General features: G+C 34.1%; 1 protein-coding gene across 1 annotated transcript in view; it reads left to right on the forward strand.

Moving 5' to 3' along the window:
- LOC118198482 (neprilysin-2-like) overlaps window positions 1-22,047 on the forward strand; it is a 123,805-nt gene that overhangs the window by 49,281 nt on the left and 52,477 nt on the right. Inside the window, exons 9-13 of the mRNA XM_035370178.2 lie at window positions 7,721-7,845; window positions 9,416-9,635; window positions 15,483-15,581; window positions 19,375-19,446; window positions 19,524-19,627. Coding sequence (XP_035226069.1) covers window positions 7,721-7,845; window positions 9,416-9,635; window positions 15,483-15,581; window positions 19,375-19,446; window positions 19,524-19,627 — 620 coding nt within the window. The remainder of the gene's footprint in view (window positions 1-7,720; window positions 7,846-9,415; window positions 9,636-15,482; window positions 15,582-19,374; window positions 19,447-19,523; window positions 19,628-22,047) is intronic.

Consider the following 22,047-nt stretch of genomic DNA (forward strand, 5'->3'; position numbering starts at 1 on the left):
TATCGGGCTCCTAATTAGAGTTCTGACCTCCTGGTTAAGCACTGATTCATATTTGCTTTGCCAGTAGGGCATCTAGACCTTTCCTATTGTTTTCTTGCCTGATTTCGATGTGTGGTAAGCTCCCGAAATAATAGAAATTTTTATACTTTTTCTTCATCTTGACTTCTTTGCTGTTTTGTGAAAATGCTTAGTGCGGCTTCTCTAAGGAAGATGATGCATTCTGGCAATTTTAAGCTAAAGCTAAAGGATTCCTCATCACTTCCATTGGCTATCGTCTACCCATTGCAGTGTCTTTCTTATTAACCACAATCCTGGCTTATGTTAATAGAACTTACAAATCTGTCATATAATGTTACTTTAGCATAAAATATTATTTTTAATTTTTTAAAAATGCAGTTTGAATTTTTACAAAAAACTAAATTTGCACTCTTTTGTATTTCGAAAAAAGTTGTTAAGTTATAAACTTCTGCTACGCCTAAGTCCCGCCTATGTGTATGTACCATGTTTGAATACTATTTAGCAAAGTTTGAAGCTGCTTATTTAATTTGTAAAGCATGCAAAAAAATTAGCATGATTCTGTTGCTTATAAGCTTAAAACTGACGGAAAGAAAGCCTTTGCCGTTCACTTATACAAGCTCCAGCTCTTATGAATGTGTTGTGATGTCACGCTTATCTATTATTGGCAATAAATTGGACTTGTTTGGCGATATTGCCGACAACGTCGACTGCAAAGTAGTATGTTTACTACTTTTCCAACAAACGCAAATCTGTGAAGAAAAATGCGGAGAAGTAATAATAAATGAATATGATAAAACAAAAGTTCTGCATTGCTATGAGAATGCTTCAACGTGAGTCAACTAACAGATCCTATAACATGCATTATGGTTAAAATCGAGAAAATGTAGCTGCCGATTAGGAAGAAAGTGACAAAGAGGTTGCTGAGAATGAAAAAATTTCGATTAACACTGAAGCATTCGTTAGCACAACAAGCGGCTGAGTACCCGTCGATGATATTGTATGCAATCTACTGCTTTTAGATCGATAGTTATTTTTTAGATGGAGCCACTAAATCATTATTTCTAAATATGAAAATAAACATAAATAATGAAGAATACATTGTAAGGATTATCTTAATTTATCTAACAGTTAAATTTTGAGTTAAAGTTCTTTTCTTAAATTCAAGCTTACAACTTCCGGCCAGAACGTATTTTTAGAATCGCGTTTGAATCATTTATAAAAAGCCATTGTAATTGGTATGATTTTAGTTTATTTTTCTACAGTGAGAATACAGCACATGGTAGTTTCAGGACTTGAACTATGGTGTGTGTGTGTATTTAATTATGGCAAAGCACACTAGGGCTATCTGCCTAAGGGGAGGGATGCCTTCGTAGAGGACTTTCTAAGGGAAACTGGCTCGTATACACTTGAACAATGGAAATCTCTTATTGAACAAGAAATTATATCTGCTCAAAACATATTACCGAAAAAATAAAGAAACACACAACTTAAACAACTAATATTAAAAGCAATAATTTCATAAAAAAAACACACAAAATTTTTCTTTAATTTAATTTTATGGACATAAATGCTACATTACTATTCGGAATACCGAATTGCCGAATTCCCAACGATTCCGGATTTCGGATTTTATACTGTATACGGAAAAGTTATAGGAAGAAATTAACTTTATAATATCCACGTGTAAAACGCCACGGAAAACCAATTTTTAATTGAAAGATTAATAAATACTGACCCGTGGATGAATTGTAGAAAAAATGTTAGATGACTCAACTAAAATTGGTTGTTGTTTCAGACATGTTTTCCCCACTATTTTATTCTGCGTTCGAATATGAAAGCTATTGAATTTTTTTTTACTTTATGAAGCTCCTGTTACTGAAATATGATGCAATTTAAATTGAATGGAACTAAAAATTTAATGATTTAATGCAATAATTAATGGAATCATTTTCATTTATGTTGTAAGATTCCTAAGTGTTTTAATCTGTACCTAAAGTTGAGGAATCTTAAGAACTGGTAAGCGAATAATCGCTCGAGTTCGTCAGACAGAGAACAAAACGTAAGAACGGTGAAATTACCCTTTATTATTCCAATAAAGTTTTAACAGACGATTCCTTTCTGGGAGTTACAATAAAGCCTCCACTCGGGGTCGAACTCAAGAAACTAATAACTAAACTAATCTTAACTATAATCTTAAAAAGATATAGCCGAAGCTTTCTAACAGAGTTGGTCCCTTAACCCTAATTAACGTCGAAGCTATCGAGGGCCTAAAGTACGGTTGAGCGTAATAATAGCTTAAGAGAGAGAGAGAGCAGTTTGAAAAGGCTAACGAGTGCTAGTCAGAATCACTGGCTCTGTCAAAGGCAGTAGAACTTCACAGTTAAATACATCTCCTCATTTGCATTCAAAAGCGATTCTACAAATATGTTCTGGCCGGAAGTTGTAAGCTTGAAATTAAGAAGAGATAAGAAAGCAACTTTAACTCATTTAACTGTTAGATAAATTAAGATAATCTTTACAATGTATTCTTCATTATTTATGTTTATTCTCCTATTTAAAAATAATGGTTTAGTGGCTCCATCTAAAAAATAACTATCGATCTAAAAGCAGTAGATTGTACACAATATCATCGACGAGTACTCAGCCATCTAACTCTGCTAACGTGTCAGACTGTGCTAACGAAAGCCTCATTGCACTCAGAAATGTAAACCAGCTTTAAATACTATTGAAGCTACACTAAAGTAATGCACCATTATCAGCTTCATGCCAACGCATAAGCTCTTGGGATGCACTGATCTTTAATGTCAGGAGTCAATCATTTGAGTACTTACATTTCACAAATTTTTCAGAGTTTCAGTTCGACATGAATGGTGTAAAAGACTTCGGTAAGGAGAATCTTCCGCAATATTTACCCTGGAAATAGTGAATACAGGAAGTTGAGGGGCTCTCACTTCAAACAGTGTGAGCCACTCATCTTAGAACATAGGACGTTTATTATTTTTTATTTAATTAGTCCTGGGTCCTCACGATTTTGATAGGCGTGATCTCATAAATTCGCGTCTCGACGTTGGTTTTTCATCTGCTCGAGCCATTCATGCTTTTATGTACAATTCAGAAATATATATATCTGATAAAACTCTTATCAGGCGATGTGTAGCTTTAATTCATTTGGTGCATAAAAATTCCATAACTTTTCACTTTTCTAATTTAGTATATAGTTGCAAGAGCACAGCCATATTCACGAATTGTTTCTCAAGATCCTACACCTGTCCAAACATGCTAAGACTATTATGTAGATACTTATGCTTCCACGTGATATGTTCAGCATGACGTATGTTTTAATCATGCGAGCCGTTGACATCAGTGCGAGTGCCAACAATTGACATTAGGGCTAGTGGTATCGCATCCTTGAGTTATATGTTATCTTATATGTTGAAAAATACTGGAATCTGCCAACTTTTATCGACGGCTAATGCAATACGTGCAGTACGTTCGTTTGGAGTGTAATGCTCACAGTAGCCAAATAAATCCGCATGTAAAAGAGAAAAATATATGAAAGAAAAAAAAATCGATCGATTTTAAGCCTGTTGATCTGCAGACATATAGAATATCACTTAGATAATTCATGAGGTCTATTCAAAAAAGGAATTCAAAATGGCATATATCTTAAGCGAACTGCTAAAACCATTCTATGCAAATGGTTTTTTCTGCCTTTAAGAAGGTTCTTCTATCTGCACGTTTTCTAGAGAAATACATTTATACGTTACCAGCTCGTTTTCCGAAAAAAATGTCACCGAATACAGTAAAATTACGTATTTGTTTTCTCGGAGATCTGTGACTTAGTTTAGTCAAACTAATACATATATTTTAAATTCACTTGAAGTTAAAAAATTTCATTCATGTCAGATATTAAAGCCATTCATCAATCCGATGGTTAGAAACAATTATGTTATTCGGGTACAACTTTTAATATTCTCTGGCGTATGACCTATGAAAGTTTAATATATATATGTCTAGACCAAATTCTTTCGCGAAATAAATTCTGTTTATGTCAATCATCTTGATAATATGATTTTATACAAATGAGAGATGAAAACGGAATAAATTAAGAGGAAAATGGACAATAAGAAATTAACGTAAATTTGGATTCATTTACAGGAAGGAAAAATGTATTATACTTTACAACTCCTCTCTGAATATTTCGTTTTGTATTTTTATAACTATTTCTGCAATAGCGAGATAAAAACTTCAAGTCTATTTACAGTGTATTTCAATATATTGGTAATCCGTCACTGTAAATGATACCTAAATTTTAATTTAGACATATGTTTGCAGATTTTAGATTTGACAAAATAATTTTTAAAACTTTTGCAAAGCCTGTCGAGACTTCTTATGAAGAATATGAAGCAATATTAAAATTTCAAATAATTTATCTGCAAAGTAACGAATAATGAAAACTAATGCTGGAAAGAATGTTTACTAATCTTGTATAGGTACATATTTTTCCTTAATAATGTATTCTTTCCTTTCCTGTAAACGAATTTCCAAGAAGTATTCTTAGAAATTTTGGTACACATTTCTTTTTTTTTAATCAAGAATATTTGAATTTACCACGAATATTAAAATACGTAATTTAGGATTACATTTACTGTGTTTATTACAATTTTGTTTCATTTTGACTGAGCATGGTTTCGTTTTAACAGTATAAGAAACTTGGCACCTAAATTAAATTGTTTTACTGAATTTCACATGTGCTCATACATTTTTTTTCGCATTCAGAGTCCATTTTAATTATTTAGCATTAGTCAAAGGGGAATAATTTTACTTACTATGCAAATAGTAAGTTAAATTATTCCCCTTTGACTTGTTTACGATATTTAATATTTCGTTTAAAATTACCTATTAAAATTCCGTAAGAATTCTTTTAGCCGAATGGGGAAAAAGTCAGCGGCTAGCAAGGTAAGAGGATCTGTTTTCATTGCTAGGTGCTTCATAGTTCAGGAAATAGTTGTAGAGCTGTTAGAATGTTTTTTTTTGGAGAGAGAATCGTGAAAAATGAGCAAACCCGTAACCATGATTTGAACACAAATCCTCCGACTGCTGGCTGGATGTGCTAACAATTACACTATGAAAATATGCTCTGTAAAAATGCGATAATTTCTTATATTCTCCTCCATTTAAAGGAAACTAGGGAAGATGGTAACGAGATGAAGTTGACCAAATCCAGTTGGTGATGATTTAACATCCGCCACGCTTTAATCGAACGCCATTGCAAAGTTATAGAACTGCTAGGGGAGAAATATGGAAAATCAGTTCTCACCGGAATTTGGCCTACGAACCTTCTGGTTGCCAAACAGACTTACTAATCGTTAAACCACAGGAACATGCACAGGGGAAGTTTACAATTCCCTAAAGTCTTTTTCACTTAAAAGGTGACTAGAGACAGAATGACCCAGGTGACTTGAGAGAGGTGACCCAGCCCAGTCAAGACAGTGACAAACTTTCATCTACCGCATTTTAACTTGAGTGCCACTATAGAGACCAATAAATTTTTTGGAACCAATATGCGACATAGAAAAACTACACTTTTTTGTTCTATTTGAGTCATGGATCTTCCAGTTTTTTTGGTGTATATATGTTCCCGTGAAAGACCGAAATTCGAGAATGTTGACTTTCACCGGAGAATGTCAGCAGTCACCAAACACGTCGGTGAAAGATCGAATATTGTATTACATTCTTTACATTCGGACCCTCACCGGTGTATGTCGACAATCACAAATATGTTCTGGTGTAGGTCGAAAAGAGAGGAGTGTATGTACACACTGTCATTGCAAAAGAAGTGTTCCACAAATAAATGCAGTTGTAAAAGCAAGGGCCTCTTGTGCAATTCAAAGTGTCATAATAGCTTAAGTTAATGCAATAAATAAGATTTGAATCACATAATTTAGTAAGTTTTTAACTTCCATTATTTTCTTTTCTCATTTTGAATGTACTGTGTGTTTTAAGTTCTTATATTCTTAAGCTCTTATTTTAAGTCTGAAGTGCGAATCGCGCTCGCACCACGACAGTTTTCGATTAGTGCTATTGTTAGACGATCCATTTTTCATCACCAGTGATATTCGCTTCAGACATGGGCCGATTACGTTACGTTTGAAATATTAATTCATTGTGTTAAGTGAATTCCTTTCAATTCATGCGGAACGCAAATATCGAACTTCTTAAAAGAGTCCAAAACATTCTATGTGATTTTCAATTATTGCGTGTGATACATTTAAACTTTTTGCAAGTTTTCGCACAGTTATATGACAGTTCAGTTCAATTATGGCTTTAATTTTGCTATCATCAACTCAGAAAAATCGGCCAGAACGTTCAAGTGAAACATCTCCAGAATTAAAGATTTTAAACCAATTCTGACATTTGCGTTCTGTTTTAAGTATACAACACCATAAACTTAACGTAAATATTTGTAAGTATCAACCGCTCTCAAGCCTTTATGAAAATAAAGAAGTAAAATATATGGAAAGAATTCATTTTTATACCCTATGTTAAAATTGTCCGTAAATTAACAGTTCTAAACAAAAATATACGGAATTGGTTTCTATAGCACGAAAAAGTGTTATCTGCCAAATCTCAATATATATATTGTTACGAAATGTACAGGCGCGGTAAGATGGCTTCCCCGCAAAGCAGTTTTAGGGTTGCCATAAAATGGCAAGGGAGGGCAGGGTTGCCACATTTGGCGAGAAATCGCCCATTTGGCGACAAAATTGGCGATATACCATGGACGGTTGGAGAACCTTCTGGAACGAATTCTTACCGGTTTAGTCCAGAATGTTCCCGAACACAAGCCGAAAACTATATAAACCCTGCTTGTCCGCAGTCAGTGTGTGCTTCATCGAGAGGAAGAGTACGCCTCGTCTAGCGAGCAGTGCGGAGTCGATCGAGTTGACAGCCGGGCAGCGAGTGCCGAGTGGGTCGTCGAGTGCACCGAAGGAGTCTCTTAGTGTATCGCGGTTAGTGCATCGTCGAAAGAGCGTGGTGAGCTCCGGAAACGACTCAATTGAGAGTCAGGAGTTGTGCTGTGTGTGTCGTCGAGTGCATCGCGAGTTGTAGAGTGGAGAATCTCGAGAGTACGTGGAGTTCCGAGAACGACCAAGCAGAGTCGGGAGCTGTACTCCGGAAAGCAGAGTCGGCTGCTTTGCAGGAAGCTGTCTCCACCGTGATAGCCTGATAACCTTAAGGCTGTGTCGCTGATTGTGTCAGCATGTTTACAGTAGTTCTTCGACGACTGTAACGTGATTTTGGAGCTGTCCTCATAAGTACTGGCTAATAAAGTGTGTTTCGATACTTCATCAATCAAGTAGTGTCGTCATTATTCACTCCAAATTCACATGAACCCCGTACGAACGCGAAGGAAGAAAATAACATAACAACTGGTGTCAGAATAATCAGAAGTAAGAAAAGAAAAACGTAACAATATATATAAATAAGACTGGCAAAAGAAGAGCAAAATGAACATAACGATATCTTATTTGTGCAAACCAAAATTACTTCCTTGCCAATCCTATACTTATTGAATCAAAATCATATTGCCGAGATTTAATATCAAATATTTCATTTCTTATGTCGTGTTGCTTGTAATATATCTTTTTGTGCAAGTAATAATATCAAGCACTTATCTCTTATATCTTATTTTTTGTAGGTTATGTGGATTAGATATTTTAGTGAATTGCTGAAAGTTAAAATAACCAGGGATGAAAGCTTGTTTATTGGTGACATAAATTATATCAAGAAGTTGATCACATTGATTAATCAAACAGATAAGAGGTAAGGGAAATTTCACTTTAAATTAAACATAAAGTTTTCATAAAACCGATTTCGGTAAAAATAAGATTGTAGATCATCTTAACAAATAATTCATTTGAACAACCCCATTTTTTTTTTAGAATGCAAAAAAGGCTGTTGCTTGAAATTAATTTTAAACGAGGGTTTCAAAGCAATATTTTAAATTTTAAACGATACTTTGCATTTATTGCATTTATAATAAATGTGAATATCTAAATTTAATTCGTTAGAAATGCTTCTCGGTGGAGTTGGTTCGAGCGTTCTCATTCACATGCATACAAATTTTATTTCACCTACAGATGCAAAATTAGGGAAATTGGGGATTACACGAATCAGCAAAAATATAGCCAGTATATGGAACTACGGAGTATAATGGGCGAGCAGCAGAAGTGATTGCACAAGGCACGCTTCCTGATAAGATGTACTCCCAGCCATAATTCCTTTGTACGTCTACAACGCAGGCTAACTCAAACAGCTCCTTCCAGGGAGCTGATATAAGGCGGGAAAGATCAACACAAAATCCAACACTAAGAATAATTATGCCCTATACAGGTCATTTCAAATTCGAACATTCGAGTATAGAGTGCTATAGATCCCCTTTCCTCTGCTTCTCTGTTGCTCATCGATGAATCGTGTTTAATAAGGGAACACGTCATGAATTCAATAATAGCCATGTATCGATCCTCCATGCGACATCAAATTGTGCAACACCGAGTTGTCTGCGGTGGATGTTTCAGCCAGCATTTTGAAGAACCACCTCATTGGATTTTACCTGTTAATTGCCTTTTGGTCTCAACGGTAGCAACTACTTCATATTTCTGAAACACCTGTTACTACATTTCTGGATAACGAAGAGCTTTTTGCATCGATGCGAAATTTTGTGGTTCCAGCACAATGGGACCATCGCCGATTTTAACCATAGAACGCGTAATCAATTAGATGCTACATTTTATCGATAGTTGATCGGGAATGGTGGTCCAGTGTACTATCTCGATCGATCGCTGGACTTAACATGCCTTAATTACCTCTTCTGGCACATATGAAAGCATAAATACGTGACACCTCTATTGAGCGGAAGGCATTGGATTGAGCTGCACTAGTTGAGCGCATTGCAGTATCTAATGGTATAGTTATTGACTTGCTCGAAATTTTGAGTAATATTCTGAAACTCGTGAAAGTGTAAAGCCTGTATTACAGTTCGTGTAAGACACTTTCTTTCCTTTTACTTTTCTTAATGTACATTTATTATCGCAATATAAATTCCCATCCGTGTTATCCTTTTGTTTCTGGTATTTTATGTCCACACAGACGCATATACATTTTAATATGCCCTTATACTGCTATATGATTGATTCCAAGCCATCAGAGTGTATTTTATCCCTCGTAAAAGCTTGTAATCCTAATACTAAGACATTCAGTATATTTTATTTCTTAATGTTTCTCACAAAACTGTTCAGAAGAATATTCAAGTTAGTGAATGAAAAACATACTAGAAAGTAAAATTAGAACACATTAGTTTCAATAATCTGATAATTTTTGCTTCTCTTTTCAGAATAGTGGCTAATTATATGATATGGAGAGTTGTTCTGGAATCCTTACCGTTACTGTCGAACGAATGGAAGAATTTAGTTTACGGCTCAATGAGAAAAACTTACGATTCAAAAAATGAACTGCGATGGAAACAATGTGTCTCTTCCATTATGGATAATTTTAGAATTCCTCTTAATTCTTATTACGTGCAGCAATATTTTAAAACCGCTATCTTTAATGCCGTAAGTATTAAATCCCTTTTTTCTCTGTACGTCAGCAGTACATGACGTTTTACAAATGATGTAGAACGTCATATATTCCTGACGTACGAAACTCTGGAAATCCGGATTCTCTTTCTGCACCATTAATAATACATAAAATAAAGGAAGATTGTCATAATAGATGTATGATTTGGATATTATATCATTAATATCATAAATTTATTGAAAATTAAAAAGGTAGAAATTTAACAAGATATATTGCATTTTAATTTTATTTAATTATCATTTTACATCCATTAAAAAACGTCTGCCATTTTAGTTAAATAATGAGCTAGAGTACTTTATGTTTGTTGAAAATAAAAATATTTCTCATTTAATGTTAATTCAATGAAAATAAAAAAACGATATTAAGGTACCTTCGTAAACAAAATATAATTTATTTTCATTCTAATCGAAATAGGACCGAATTACATGCTTAGGCAAGTAAACTTCGAATTTCAGCTATTCATGTAGTTGGGAAAAGCATAGTTTGTAGTTTGGCTAGCAGAGATAAAAGCATTTTCTTCATTTAAATGTACAGAGATCATTAGAATCATTTTACAGTACAGTTCAACCGCTGACCAAACGTTGTGAGAAGTTCATGCGTTAAAGACACTTCTAACATTTAAGCAAGCGGAGGTTTTCCTGACATGTGGCAGTGAGAAGTTCTCAGAATGTTGTCTTCATGTCTGGCACAATGCGGGACAATATTAGGCTTCGAATTTTCGTATAGTGTGAACGTCGATCAGTTTTTGGATTGGATTATTTAAACAGTAACAATGCTGTCGAAGGCTATCTACCTAAGGAAAGAGATCCCTTCGTCGAGGAATAGACTCATATTCATATAACACATGGGAAAACTACGAAAGCTTTCATGCCTTCCATTCTCTGGAACTGAAACCAGATACAACTATAAATGTTCAGCGATTCTGCGACTTAGCCGCTGGTGGATCGATCAGTGTTTGGAAGAAATGGCTTTGTTTTTAATTGAAAATTTTAAATTCTTGTGCACCACATAGTATTACACAAGGCTTACAGAGGTTAGTAAAAAACAATTAAATAGAACAGCACAGCACAAAATACTAAAATAAACTTACAAATTCACAAATGACATGTAAGAGATAAATTTCCAGAAGAAAGAGAAAGCCATTTTATCTTGAACAAATACGTGAGGAGGGGGATGTAATATTCGCAGAGTTTAACCTAGAAAAGAAATTGTTTTCTTATTCGTACTATAACATTCATTTGGAATCGTGAGTTCTAGAGAGGAAATTTCAGCTTCGAATACACTCAAAGGCCAGGCACGAAGGCACGGTAAGAAAGTGGGAGAAATACCTTATACCACAATTGAGCAATATTATTAACAATGGATCAGCGATATGACTACTGATGTCATGAATCAGGCTGCATCGGAAGAAAACGTCTCTAACATTTGATTTGTTTTTAGATCATCTTGACAGGTAAACCACTGCAACTTTCTGTTCCCAGGAATGGTATTTGCGAGATATAATATTTAGGATTCTTTGTTCGATTTTGGGATTTGTTCGATTTTGGGCTTGGATACATTAGAAACATTTGATAGTTTTTGTTTTAATTTCAGAATAAAGTTTTTGGAGCTTTACAGATGCAGTGTTATCAATTTTGGAAAAAATGCTAGATCTCAAAGTAGTATAGTCTTCATTAAAACAGGCCATTAAAATTGTTGCACTATGAAGCTGATGCACAACAAATGTCAAATTTGCATTAAAGATATTACATGATAAGATATGTAAGTGATAAGCATTCCAGAGCATTCATACAAAGTAGGTATGAATAATGCTATCTACATTGTGCATAAATGAGAAGATTTTACAGCGAGTGCCTTATTTTGAAATCTCATTTGAGCGCTGCTTCTTTGTATACAGATTGTGTAATGCTTCGTATAATAAAGATTTGATCACAAGATAGTGGTCTATCGGAAGTGCAGTTTATTATTCCACGGCATTGGTGCTCTTGTTGACTTTCAGCAAAATATGGAATCGATAGGCCCCCGGAAGTCATACTGAGCGCCATGAACGATTTCGATGTCCTCGGGCAACTAACGCAAGAGAAGACAGTCATATTATTTTCTCGGCCTTGCAGAATTGTACAATGTACAACCACGTCATGTAACCTGAGTCAGGAAATTGGCAAATACGTCACGAGCAGAGCGACGACGTCTGCAACTGTGCGGTCTGCCAGCACAGCTTCCTACGAAGCTGCAACAAAGACAGAGTCGCTTACAATGGTGCTAGGAGCGAATACACCAGAACAGGAGTGGCGCCCTTTTTCATTTCAGAAGCCCTGTTCTGAGCACAGCGCCATAATAGAGGTATCCCTGTTTGGAGGCATCGAGGAAAATGAACGTTGTCAGCTTATAAGGTATTTTCTTGCCTTCTTAGCATGCCTTCGTAGAGTAGTGGTCAGCACGCCCCACGCGTATTCGAGAGGTCCGTGGTTCGAGTCCTGGCGAAGGCGTTGCTCATTTTTCATATCTCCTGTTTTAAAAAATACCTAATGTCTCTACAGGGGCGCCCGGATTAAAAGAGTGGTGGATGATGATTCTTCACCCCCAGCATTTGGCGATTGGGAAATAAAAGCAATTTTGAAAGAAATTGCTTTTTCACTAAAGCTATTTCTAAAGAAATTGCTTTAGTGAAAAATACCGGTGAAATCTAATTTTCCTCTACATGTATAATTGAAGATACAAATTGAAAAGTAAGTTACGAATGTGCTGTAACTAAATAACGCGCTGAAAGCTGCATTTATTAGTGATATAAGCCAACAACGTAATTATTAAATCTGAAATTCCTATTATTTACAAAGATCTCACTAATTTTTACTTAATACCATTCTGTGAAAACCGCATTTTTGCATTACTGAATTTTTACTTTTCTGTTAATTTTTAACTGCTCTATATTTGCCCTTATTTGTTTATATTTTAATTACATAATTGTTACCTGTCATATATTGTGTTTATTTATTTATTTATTTAGTACGTTTCTACGTAAATTTAAGTTTTCATTGTATATTTTGTAAATTCCTTAACTCGGCATACTTATTTTATTCTATATTAATTTTTAGCATTTTAGACTATTTTTTAACTGACATATTAATTTTTGGAACTTTTGTTGGCGTGCATGTGATATGGAGAATTTAAAAGATATAAGATTTGAACACTTCATAATAAACAGTAAATTTGATTTTATTAGTCCAGACCTGGGTTCACATACTCCAAAATATACGATTTTCAATTAAACTGAAACATCTACAGAAGTCTCTAGATAGTTAAATGTGACGTAAAATATCCTTTCGATAAACTTTTGCTTTCTTTAGTAATTTCTGACCTCTTAAAGTTTAAATCGTTTTAAAATGAAATTGTGTGTTGAATACTTATTTGTGAAAACTTTTGTGTACTTTTCATTTGCTATAGGTTTTATTTTTCATGTTTGCTCGCATATCCTGGAATTCTATTTAAAAAAAAAGAAAAAGAAACAATTTCCTTACAATTGTTATCAAAAGTGTAATTATTCTTTGTTGGACTTAATAGAAAATTACTGGAAATATTAACCCTCAGTTCTCGAAAAAAAATGTACAAGCTTCAAGCTACAAGAATTAAAATTCAAGAACATACGTGTAAAAATCATAATTATTTGCGTTTTTCTATAGTAGTCATCATATTGTTAAGAATTTTGTACTTAGATGAATAATTCTAGAATAATTATAAGTCAAATTGTTGTATTTCTTTTGTAACATGAAAAATCTAAGGAGAAGCTGTGCCGGAAAGGTAAGAATACAAGGGCAAGTGCATTTAACGTTGAATAAATGAGTATCTCGGTAATTTGGCGAGATATCGCCAAGCTAACAACGGTTTTGGCGACTTTGTCTCAAAAGTTAGCGAGAAAAATTACCAAAAATCGCCAAACTTGGCTACCTTTGGTCTGTATCACCGTAATATGTATTGAAATTGAATAAATGTTAAAATTGACCACTTTGTTAGCTGTAACAGTGATTGTACCCTCATATTGCTCTCCAGTAATTTTGAAAAGCAGAAAGTACTAGAAATATATCTCGGCAGCTGTTGAAAAACTATTTAAGACAGAAGAGAGAGCATCTGCTAAGAGTTGCTTAGTTATTATTATTGCCAGTTGTTTAGTTCCGCGTGAACTGAGATATCAGAGTTAGCTTTCTCTTTAGATGCTCTTTGCATTGCATTACGTTTAACGTTATTAGTAGTTTGGGGCGTAACTACTGATTGTACTCTGGGATACTCTGAGCTCCTGTACGAGTACTTCAGAGGAAAATTTCAGAACTCTCAAGTGTTTATTTTGATAAAATAAATTCTTATTAACTTATCATCGGACCTGTGCGCATTCAATGTATTACGTAGCCGTACACAATATTATATTTTACCAGTAGTATCGCAAAATAATTAATATCCTATTACAGATGAACAAATGCATGTGAAAGAATGGTGTCCGCCGATAACATCGCGGCAAAAACATCGCGGACGAAAACGTCGAGGAGAAAACAACGCAAGGCGAAAACATCGTGCTAAAAAACATCGTGGGAGAAAACATCGCAAAGAGAAAACATCGCAGTTCTAAAACATCGTGGTACAAAACATCGTCGTCAAAAATAAAGCGGTTCAAAAACTTCGCAGTTTAAAAACACCGTCGTCGAAAATATCGTGGTAAAAAATAAAGTATCTACAAATCATCGCATGACGATAACATCGCAGACATGCTTTTCCCATACATGCTTTAATAACTGTAAATGAATATTCCCATAAAGATTTGTGAGCGCAAAATGTAAAGAAGGATAATTTTTACTTTCACAATTTTTATTAACTAATAAATTTTTTCTGAAAAAGTAAGAAGAAAACTTAAGCATAGAAAATTAAATGCAACTTATAGATTATACTTTTCAGGAAAAATTACCAGTAAAAACACTATAAAAATGATTTATTAATGGCCTTTGTTAGTTAACTATGTCGGTTTAAAATTCTATTAATTGCTATAAGTTGCATTAATTTGCTATGCTTAAGTTTCCTTGTTACTTTTTCAGAAAAAATTTATTAGTTAATAAAAAAATGTGAAAGTAAAATTTATACTTCTTTCCATTTTGCGCTCACAAATTATTATGGGAATATCCATTTACAGTTATTAACACATGTTTGCGAAAAGCATGTATGAAAAAAGCATGTCTGCGATGTTATCGTCATGCGATGATTTGTAGATACTTTATTTTTTACCACGATATTTTCGACGACAATGTTTTTAAACTGCGAAGTTTTGGAACCGCTTTATTTTCGACGACGATGTTTTGTACCACGATGTTCTAGGACTGCGATGTTTTCTCTTTGCGATGTTTTCTCCCACGATGTTTTGTAGCACGACGTTTTCGCCTTGCGTTGTTTTCTCCGCGACGTTTTCGTCCGCGATGTTTATGCCGCGATGTTTTCGGCTGTAACCTGAAAGAATGCATACAAGAAAAATGACCAGCAAGTATGATAACTCTAAGAAGTTATTTGCGTTAATGATATGTCAAAAATGTAGCAATAATCTTTATCGAATGCGGAAAATCATATCTATTTATTGCCCTATGGACAAGTATTTCTTAGGCAAGCAAGCAATATGTATACTGTCAGTAAAAACTTGAAATGCTTTTTGGAGGAATTTGGATATTAATTTTAGTTTTTACTTTGGTTTATAAACCCGAGAGATATACATAATATGCATAGAACCATCAATATGAAGTGTGTCTCTTGTGTATTTTGTATGTAGAAGTAAGCTTTTCTTATTCTTTCAGGCAAATGACACTTTTCAACGTATAAAAAGCATTTTCCCAGATACCCTCATAGGCAATCACTGGAGAGACTCAGTATCTAAAGAATTTGCCAGAGATAAGGTTTGTTTTTTCCCTTTTCATTTATTTATTTACGATAGTAAATATTATACAATCAAAGAACAGTTTCATTACAGCGCAAACAGTTGCACAATATACAACGTTCAATTCAGAGATTTTTCATTCAACGTTGTGTGACTGACTGGATGATGTCCATAAATTCTAAAGCATAATATCTGAGTTTATAAAGCTACCCGAGCCTATTATTACCAGAGAAAGCATATTATTACTTTCAAAGAGAAATTGTCTCGTATACATGTTACACATGGGGAAAATCGCGAAAACCTCTATGCAGCCACTAGAATCGAACTCAGGTAAGAACTACCAGCATTCAGCGACTTTTACCGTTCGACTACTGGTAGGCCTTTAAGATAAAGGATTTTTATAGAAAAAAAGAAGGAAAATACATTGAAAGTTGACAATATAATACTCAAAAATAGAGCTGATAAAATTCCTTTATTAATTTCTAAACCTGCTATGTTTATAATCTTTATTTAATATTAAATAATAATCTCACAGTGTAATAAATAACTGGCTTTATATAGGAAGGGAACATAACATTGACTGGTTTTTAAGGAATATTTTGCTCTGGATAGCGTTTCCATACATTAGAAGAACTCCGCTCCTCAGCAAAAACCAATGTAACATATCTATTAACCCTTTGCGGCACAGTGTGTCCTGTCTGGACACACCTAAAATTTTCCTTCTGTACGCACAGAAAAATTGAATGAAAAGGATTTATAAGTTACTATAGGTTACTCTGAACCTTCTTTATTTATAGTAGATGGCAGCTCTACACAATCCAGTCCATATATTTTAGCCATGTTTATTTTTTTAAGACCTTCATTTTTCAGAGAAATCTTCCGGGGTTTTTTTTTAGGGTATAAAAGGAATTGTTTGAAAATAAATGTCTATGTTATTTTTTGGCTGTATGCTAATCTCCTTATTCTATATTAGTTTTAAATTTTTACCTTGAAATCTTGCCTAAAATAAAACGGCGAACCCTAGGTGTGCCCAGACCGGGCTCATCGATAATCTAGGACAACTGAGAGTATGTATTCTTTGTTTCTTCGTATCTCATCGGTCAGTTCATTGACAACAATGCTCGTTTCAGCACTCTTTTCGAAGCTCTATTCAATCAGTGTGCCCACTCTCGGCACACTGAATTAATTAATTAAACCACAGAATTAACGATAAGTGCTATCTCCACAAAATTATACTTGTGTACTCCTCTAGGCCTAATTAGACTGCCTACCATTTTTTTTTAATCAAAACTCCAACTTTAAAAGGTAGCGTGCCGGAAAGGGTTAAATGAGATATATGAATTATAGTTCCTTTGTATGACTTCCTATGAATTTTGTTTTCTATTGAACAAATCTGACATTCTTTTCAGCATTCAATACGCATCTTATCTTTCATTCTATACACTGTTATACTTGATGTACGTATCTTTTCAGGCAACTAAGTTTTAGTTTAATACCTGCAGCATCAATATTTCAGTTGTCATTTTAATACATCGCTAATCCTCGCTTTTACAGTCATACAACTATGTATGTTTCATAATTAATTATTGCTATAGATGTAACATTTTGTTTCCTTGTTCAATAGCTTTTCCAAGCTCTAGCTACTATTTATAAGTTTCAGTTGATTTTAGATGTTATTTTATGGTGCCATATTTAAGAATAGCAATAACGTAGGCTATAGCTTAATTACGGAATACTCTGCTGATCATTTTCTATCTGAAGGTGGCCCATTAGAGGGCGACTAAAGGTGGTTTGCGATATCAAGTTTCATGGCAATTATTATTCCTCTTGATGCGCGTTGTCACCCTTCTGAGTTTGTTGCTGCGTTAACAGATTTCAATATATGTATTTATGTTCTTGCTACTTTTCTCTCCGCCACTATTAACACGCTAAAGCAGTTTCTATTTTGAGCATTATTGAAATGTAAAAGTGAAATAAAATTAGATCCACGTTTAATGTATTGATGACGTGTGACTATATTCGGGCTCGGTTTTGTAATACGGGATCAATTTCTTTCAACACTTCTCAGTCGGAACGCACCGCGTTCCTTTGATAAGGCCTTCGTTGCAAGAACAGCTTCCGGAAATATAACCTATATTTGTTGTTGTTGTGACTTATCCCACTTGTCTGACAGCAGCATCGGAACAAGCCTACAAAATTCATCCTGGCATGGAGTGCGAAATTGCCTTTGTCAACAACAATTGAACATTGGGCACTATACGGGTGACTGTACGACTTTGCTCAGTTCCGTCCCCAATTTTGACTGAGAGCACCCGGGCGGGGACTCTGGATGTCTCACCGCTCTTCCAATACCATCAACCTCTCGAGAGGACTTTCGGCTCGCCACATATTTAGAGTGCTCCCATGCAGCACAGACACTATTCATTTACAAATACCCGTGCCTTCTAAATTCGGACCCGGGTCCTTCGGTATGGCAGTCAGAGTCGCTCACCACTTTCCCTGTTGCATAATGGCAAACCGCACATTGAGTTGATCAATGTTAAACTAATTTCGTTTACTGCGCATGCCCAGGATAGAAGTTGGCGCAATTACAACTGTGGCTCAATTTTAAAAGAAGATAAATACGGTATGCGGCTGATATTGTATTATCTGGGCGTAAACATTTCGGGGTTTTAAAACTTGTCAGGTTGTAAGTTGCTTCTGTAAACTACGCAAATTTTGGTTTAAGAAGGATTACGAAGCAGGAATTAAAGCAATTGTGTATTTACCATACGTTCCATTCGTATTTGCTTTAGCAAATTAAAGAATAAATCCAGTTTAAATAACTGAATTAATCAAATAAGTGGGCTCTATTGGAATAATCAATCCATACATATAAAACAGCTCAAGTATGTGGTCTGATGCCTGCTAGGCATTCAAACTGACCCTATTTCCAACTAACCGATATTAAATGTAATGTTTATGAACAAAATAAACCAAAATGAAATGAAACAGAAGCACATGCAATAAGCACAAACAAATATTTTTGGTATTCCAATTGTAAAACAGTAAAACCAACAGGACTAACAGGCTTGTTGTAGGGTTGCTTATGCCCCTCCCTTAGTCTCCTGTATTTCCTCCCACGCCAACGGTACACCGTTGAGCATGCGCAGTAAGCGGAATTCGTTAACATTGATCAACTCAATGTGCGGTTTGCCATTACGCATCCCTGTTGGGCAGCATAACTTAGATTTGTACGATTAAGAAGCTTCTGTCACTTTCTATAATGCTAAAATCTTTCTTCTTAAAACGAACGTAATTCATATCGAGAAAGTACTTTGAAGTAACTCATTTGTAAGGTATTAATTAAAAAAAAAGTTTTTAACGTGCTAGTGTTTAACAAAAAGCGCTCAATAGTTGTCAACATGAACACTACATAACAGCAAACGTATTTTATTTGAGAATTAAATCAATCCATTTTACCTAAAAATTATTGTCGAATTCTAAACTAAGGAAGCATTAATTTTCTTCTTTATGCGTCGCAAAATTTAATGTTAAATGATACTTCTCTTTCTATACATTCACCAAATCTCTTTGTTTGACATATTATAATTCAATTGGATATTTTTATAAACCGTTTTACAGTTCAACTAAATATTTTATAATTGACAAATTTAATTTTATAACTTATTTTGTATATATATATTATGTCTATATTTCTGCATATTTCTGATAGGATAAAATAAAGTGCATTTAAAAATTAGTTATCCGTTGCATATTTTTGAATATTTTTTTGGATCACTTATTTTAAATCTTTGTCTGTCTTCATGTAGGCTCTAGCCTTAGGCGCACATATTGGATATCCAAAAGATCTGCTGAACAAGATCTTCGGTCTATACAGAGATGTGAGTATCCTAATATTTGTATGAAAGTTTGCCTAAAAATTACTTATTAAAACAGTGTAACTTGATTCTTTTAACAGTTAAAGTTTGCCAACGACAGCTATTTTTACAACACGTTGAAAGTGCACAAGTGGTTAACTGACAACTCTTTAAAAAGGATTAAAAATAATCATAAAGGAAATAGGTATGCTATATTTCAATCACAAATAACTACTTTTTAGTTCCACTTTTTATGTAAAAATAAAAATGTAATCTTAGATTTCTAAACTCCCAAACGATGTATCTAAAACTCTTAATTACAAAAGTAAGATAGCATATTGTTACGAATTTAGTATATATTTAAATAATTTTGTTAAAACTATATGTGAAATGGTTGTAATTTTCCGTATAATGTAACAGGAGAATCGGCATTGACTCGGCATTTCTCTTGGCATTTCATTTCGGCAATGTTACCATAAGTTTCTGGGAGATTTTTGGTTTTGAAAATGGTCGCATTGTTGTTATAGTTAATTAATGATCCATGGGCAGCAGCACTGGATGCTTTCGTTCACAGGACAGAAAAGATTTTTTAATCTGATGACAAAGATGATTTATTTAAATTGCCGCCAGCCCTAAGTATTCCATCTTCGTCAAGGAAGTGATTGAAATTATTTATGTCACTATTCTTTAGATTTTAACTGCATCTTAACGACATGAATTTCTTTTTACTTTTTTGTACGAAGCAAAGGATGTATTGTTTCAGGTATCGTATTTCAACGAACATATCCATTTTGACCGCTATCGAATGCAATTTAACAATGTTTTTGTGTGACATCTGTACGTAAGGACAGAATTAAGAATTTTTTTCCCTCCAAACGAATTATAAAACCGATTTAAAATGGATTCAGAAGAGATTTTTTTGTGGCGTCTGTACGTATATAAGTAAGTATGTACGCATAACTAAAAACCGAGTAGCCTCAGAGAGTTAAAATTTTATATATAAGGTTGCTATAACATGTAGCTGTGCACTTCTCTTTTTGTTTGCCATCAACCGAACCAAAAGTATATAAATATATTTATATATATGTATGTAAGAAAAGTAAAGAAGATTAAATTAGCAACATAAATTTCCCTTCTCTATTCTAAAAATAGTAACCCCTCTCTGCACTGCGTCATTTCGAGAAAAATCTATGTCATGTCTCTTACATAATTCTGGTGATGTAAACGGAACTAAAACTCTTAACGGCCAATAATAATTTTGCAGCAATCTTAACCATCCAATCAGAATGCTTTGAGAACCAAAACTAACTCAATCTGACTTGAGATTTCATCCTGAACATTACGCGCTTGCTTTCCACGATTTGGTATAGCTACACTGCTGTCTATCTGTTTCTTCTTTTTTGCTACAAAGTTATCGAAAATGTAAGCCTTTTGGAACAGGCACATTTAATGTGACGACTTGTGTGTAGCTGAAAATAAAACTGAAGATGTAATCTGCATTCGCCTCCAATTTCCTTGTCATAATGGATCAACACTACTAAGCCCTCAAAACTTCTCCTACTGCTCTTCCAATTACTTCTGACTTTGTTTTTATTACATGTATGTGTTATACTTTGGCTTGAAGGAAGAAGGTTGCAACCGATTGGCGTTGGTACGGCTTTACTACGTAGTTAGAAAGATGGATGTATAAACAAAAAACTTCTAGACGGGGTCGTTTCGAAACATAGTTTATAGATTGATAATGCCCATCACATCACTTTTTTGTAGACAAGATAGTTCTAGAATATAGTTAGTAACAATAATTTTTATGTATACGGGTTATAGGTAAACAGCAATTGAGCATAGCGAAGTTAAGAAGAAGAATGACGTAATTGCTCGCGAAGAAATATTTATACCAGGGAGGTGCATATGTACAGTTAAGCTACAATTGGTTAATTTTAGGTTTTAGTTCTCTTTGCAGGCAGTGTTATGTAACTTGAAAAGATCTCGAATTTGGAAGAAAAGATGAACTTAGGGCAAGAACATTAAATTTAGAATAATGAATTTTGAGGTTGCCAATTATTTCTTAACGTAGTCATAGTATTTTATTATATCTTACATATATATATAAAATGTAATAAAATACTACTCTGTTACTTGGCTCAGCGAGTTCAGTTTTTTTTTATTCTTATATGCTGGTAAAATTGCTCATCTTGTGCTTTAAAAATGATTGAATTATGCTGTTTTTATCTTCCGGATAAGATTTTTATGCCTTTAGGAAATGTGCATGTTAAGTGTGGCTACCTAATTTTTGTTTATCATAGCAGCCATATTTGTTTATATTTGAAACTTAGTAGAAAAGATAATTCAGTTTCTGCACCTTCAGTGTCTTTGTGCCGAGTGGGACCAAAATTAAACTTTCATTTTTGTGCAACTAAAAGTCTGCCTTGTTGCCTACTGACCTGCTAGCTTGTTTTTGCATAGTAAATTGTAAAAACTTTTTTTTTTTTTTTGTTTAAACTGTATTTAGAGTTTTATTTTTTTCTATATTTTCCAATTTTTAATGAAGATATTTTGAGGTTTCATGTATTTTTGCCTTGCTGCGAACTGAGATCAGAATTAATTGAATGAGAAATATATTTCTAA

The sequence above is a fragment of the Stegodyphus dumicola genome, chromosome 11 (assembly GCF_044657685.1).
Source record: "Stegodyphus dumicola isolate Sdum_Otavi_A_Nest chromosome 11, ASM4465768v1".
NCBI lineage: Eukaryota > Metazoa > Arthropoda > Arachnida > Araneae > Eresidae > Stegodyphus > Stegodyphus dumicola.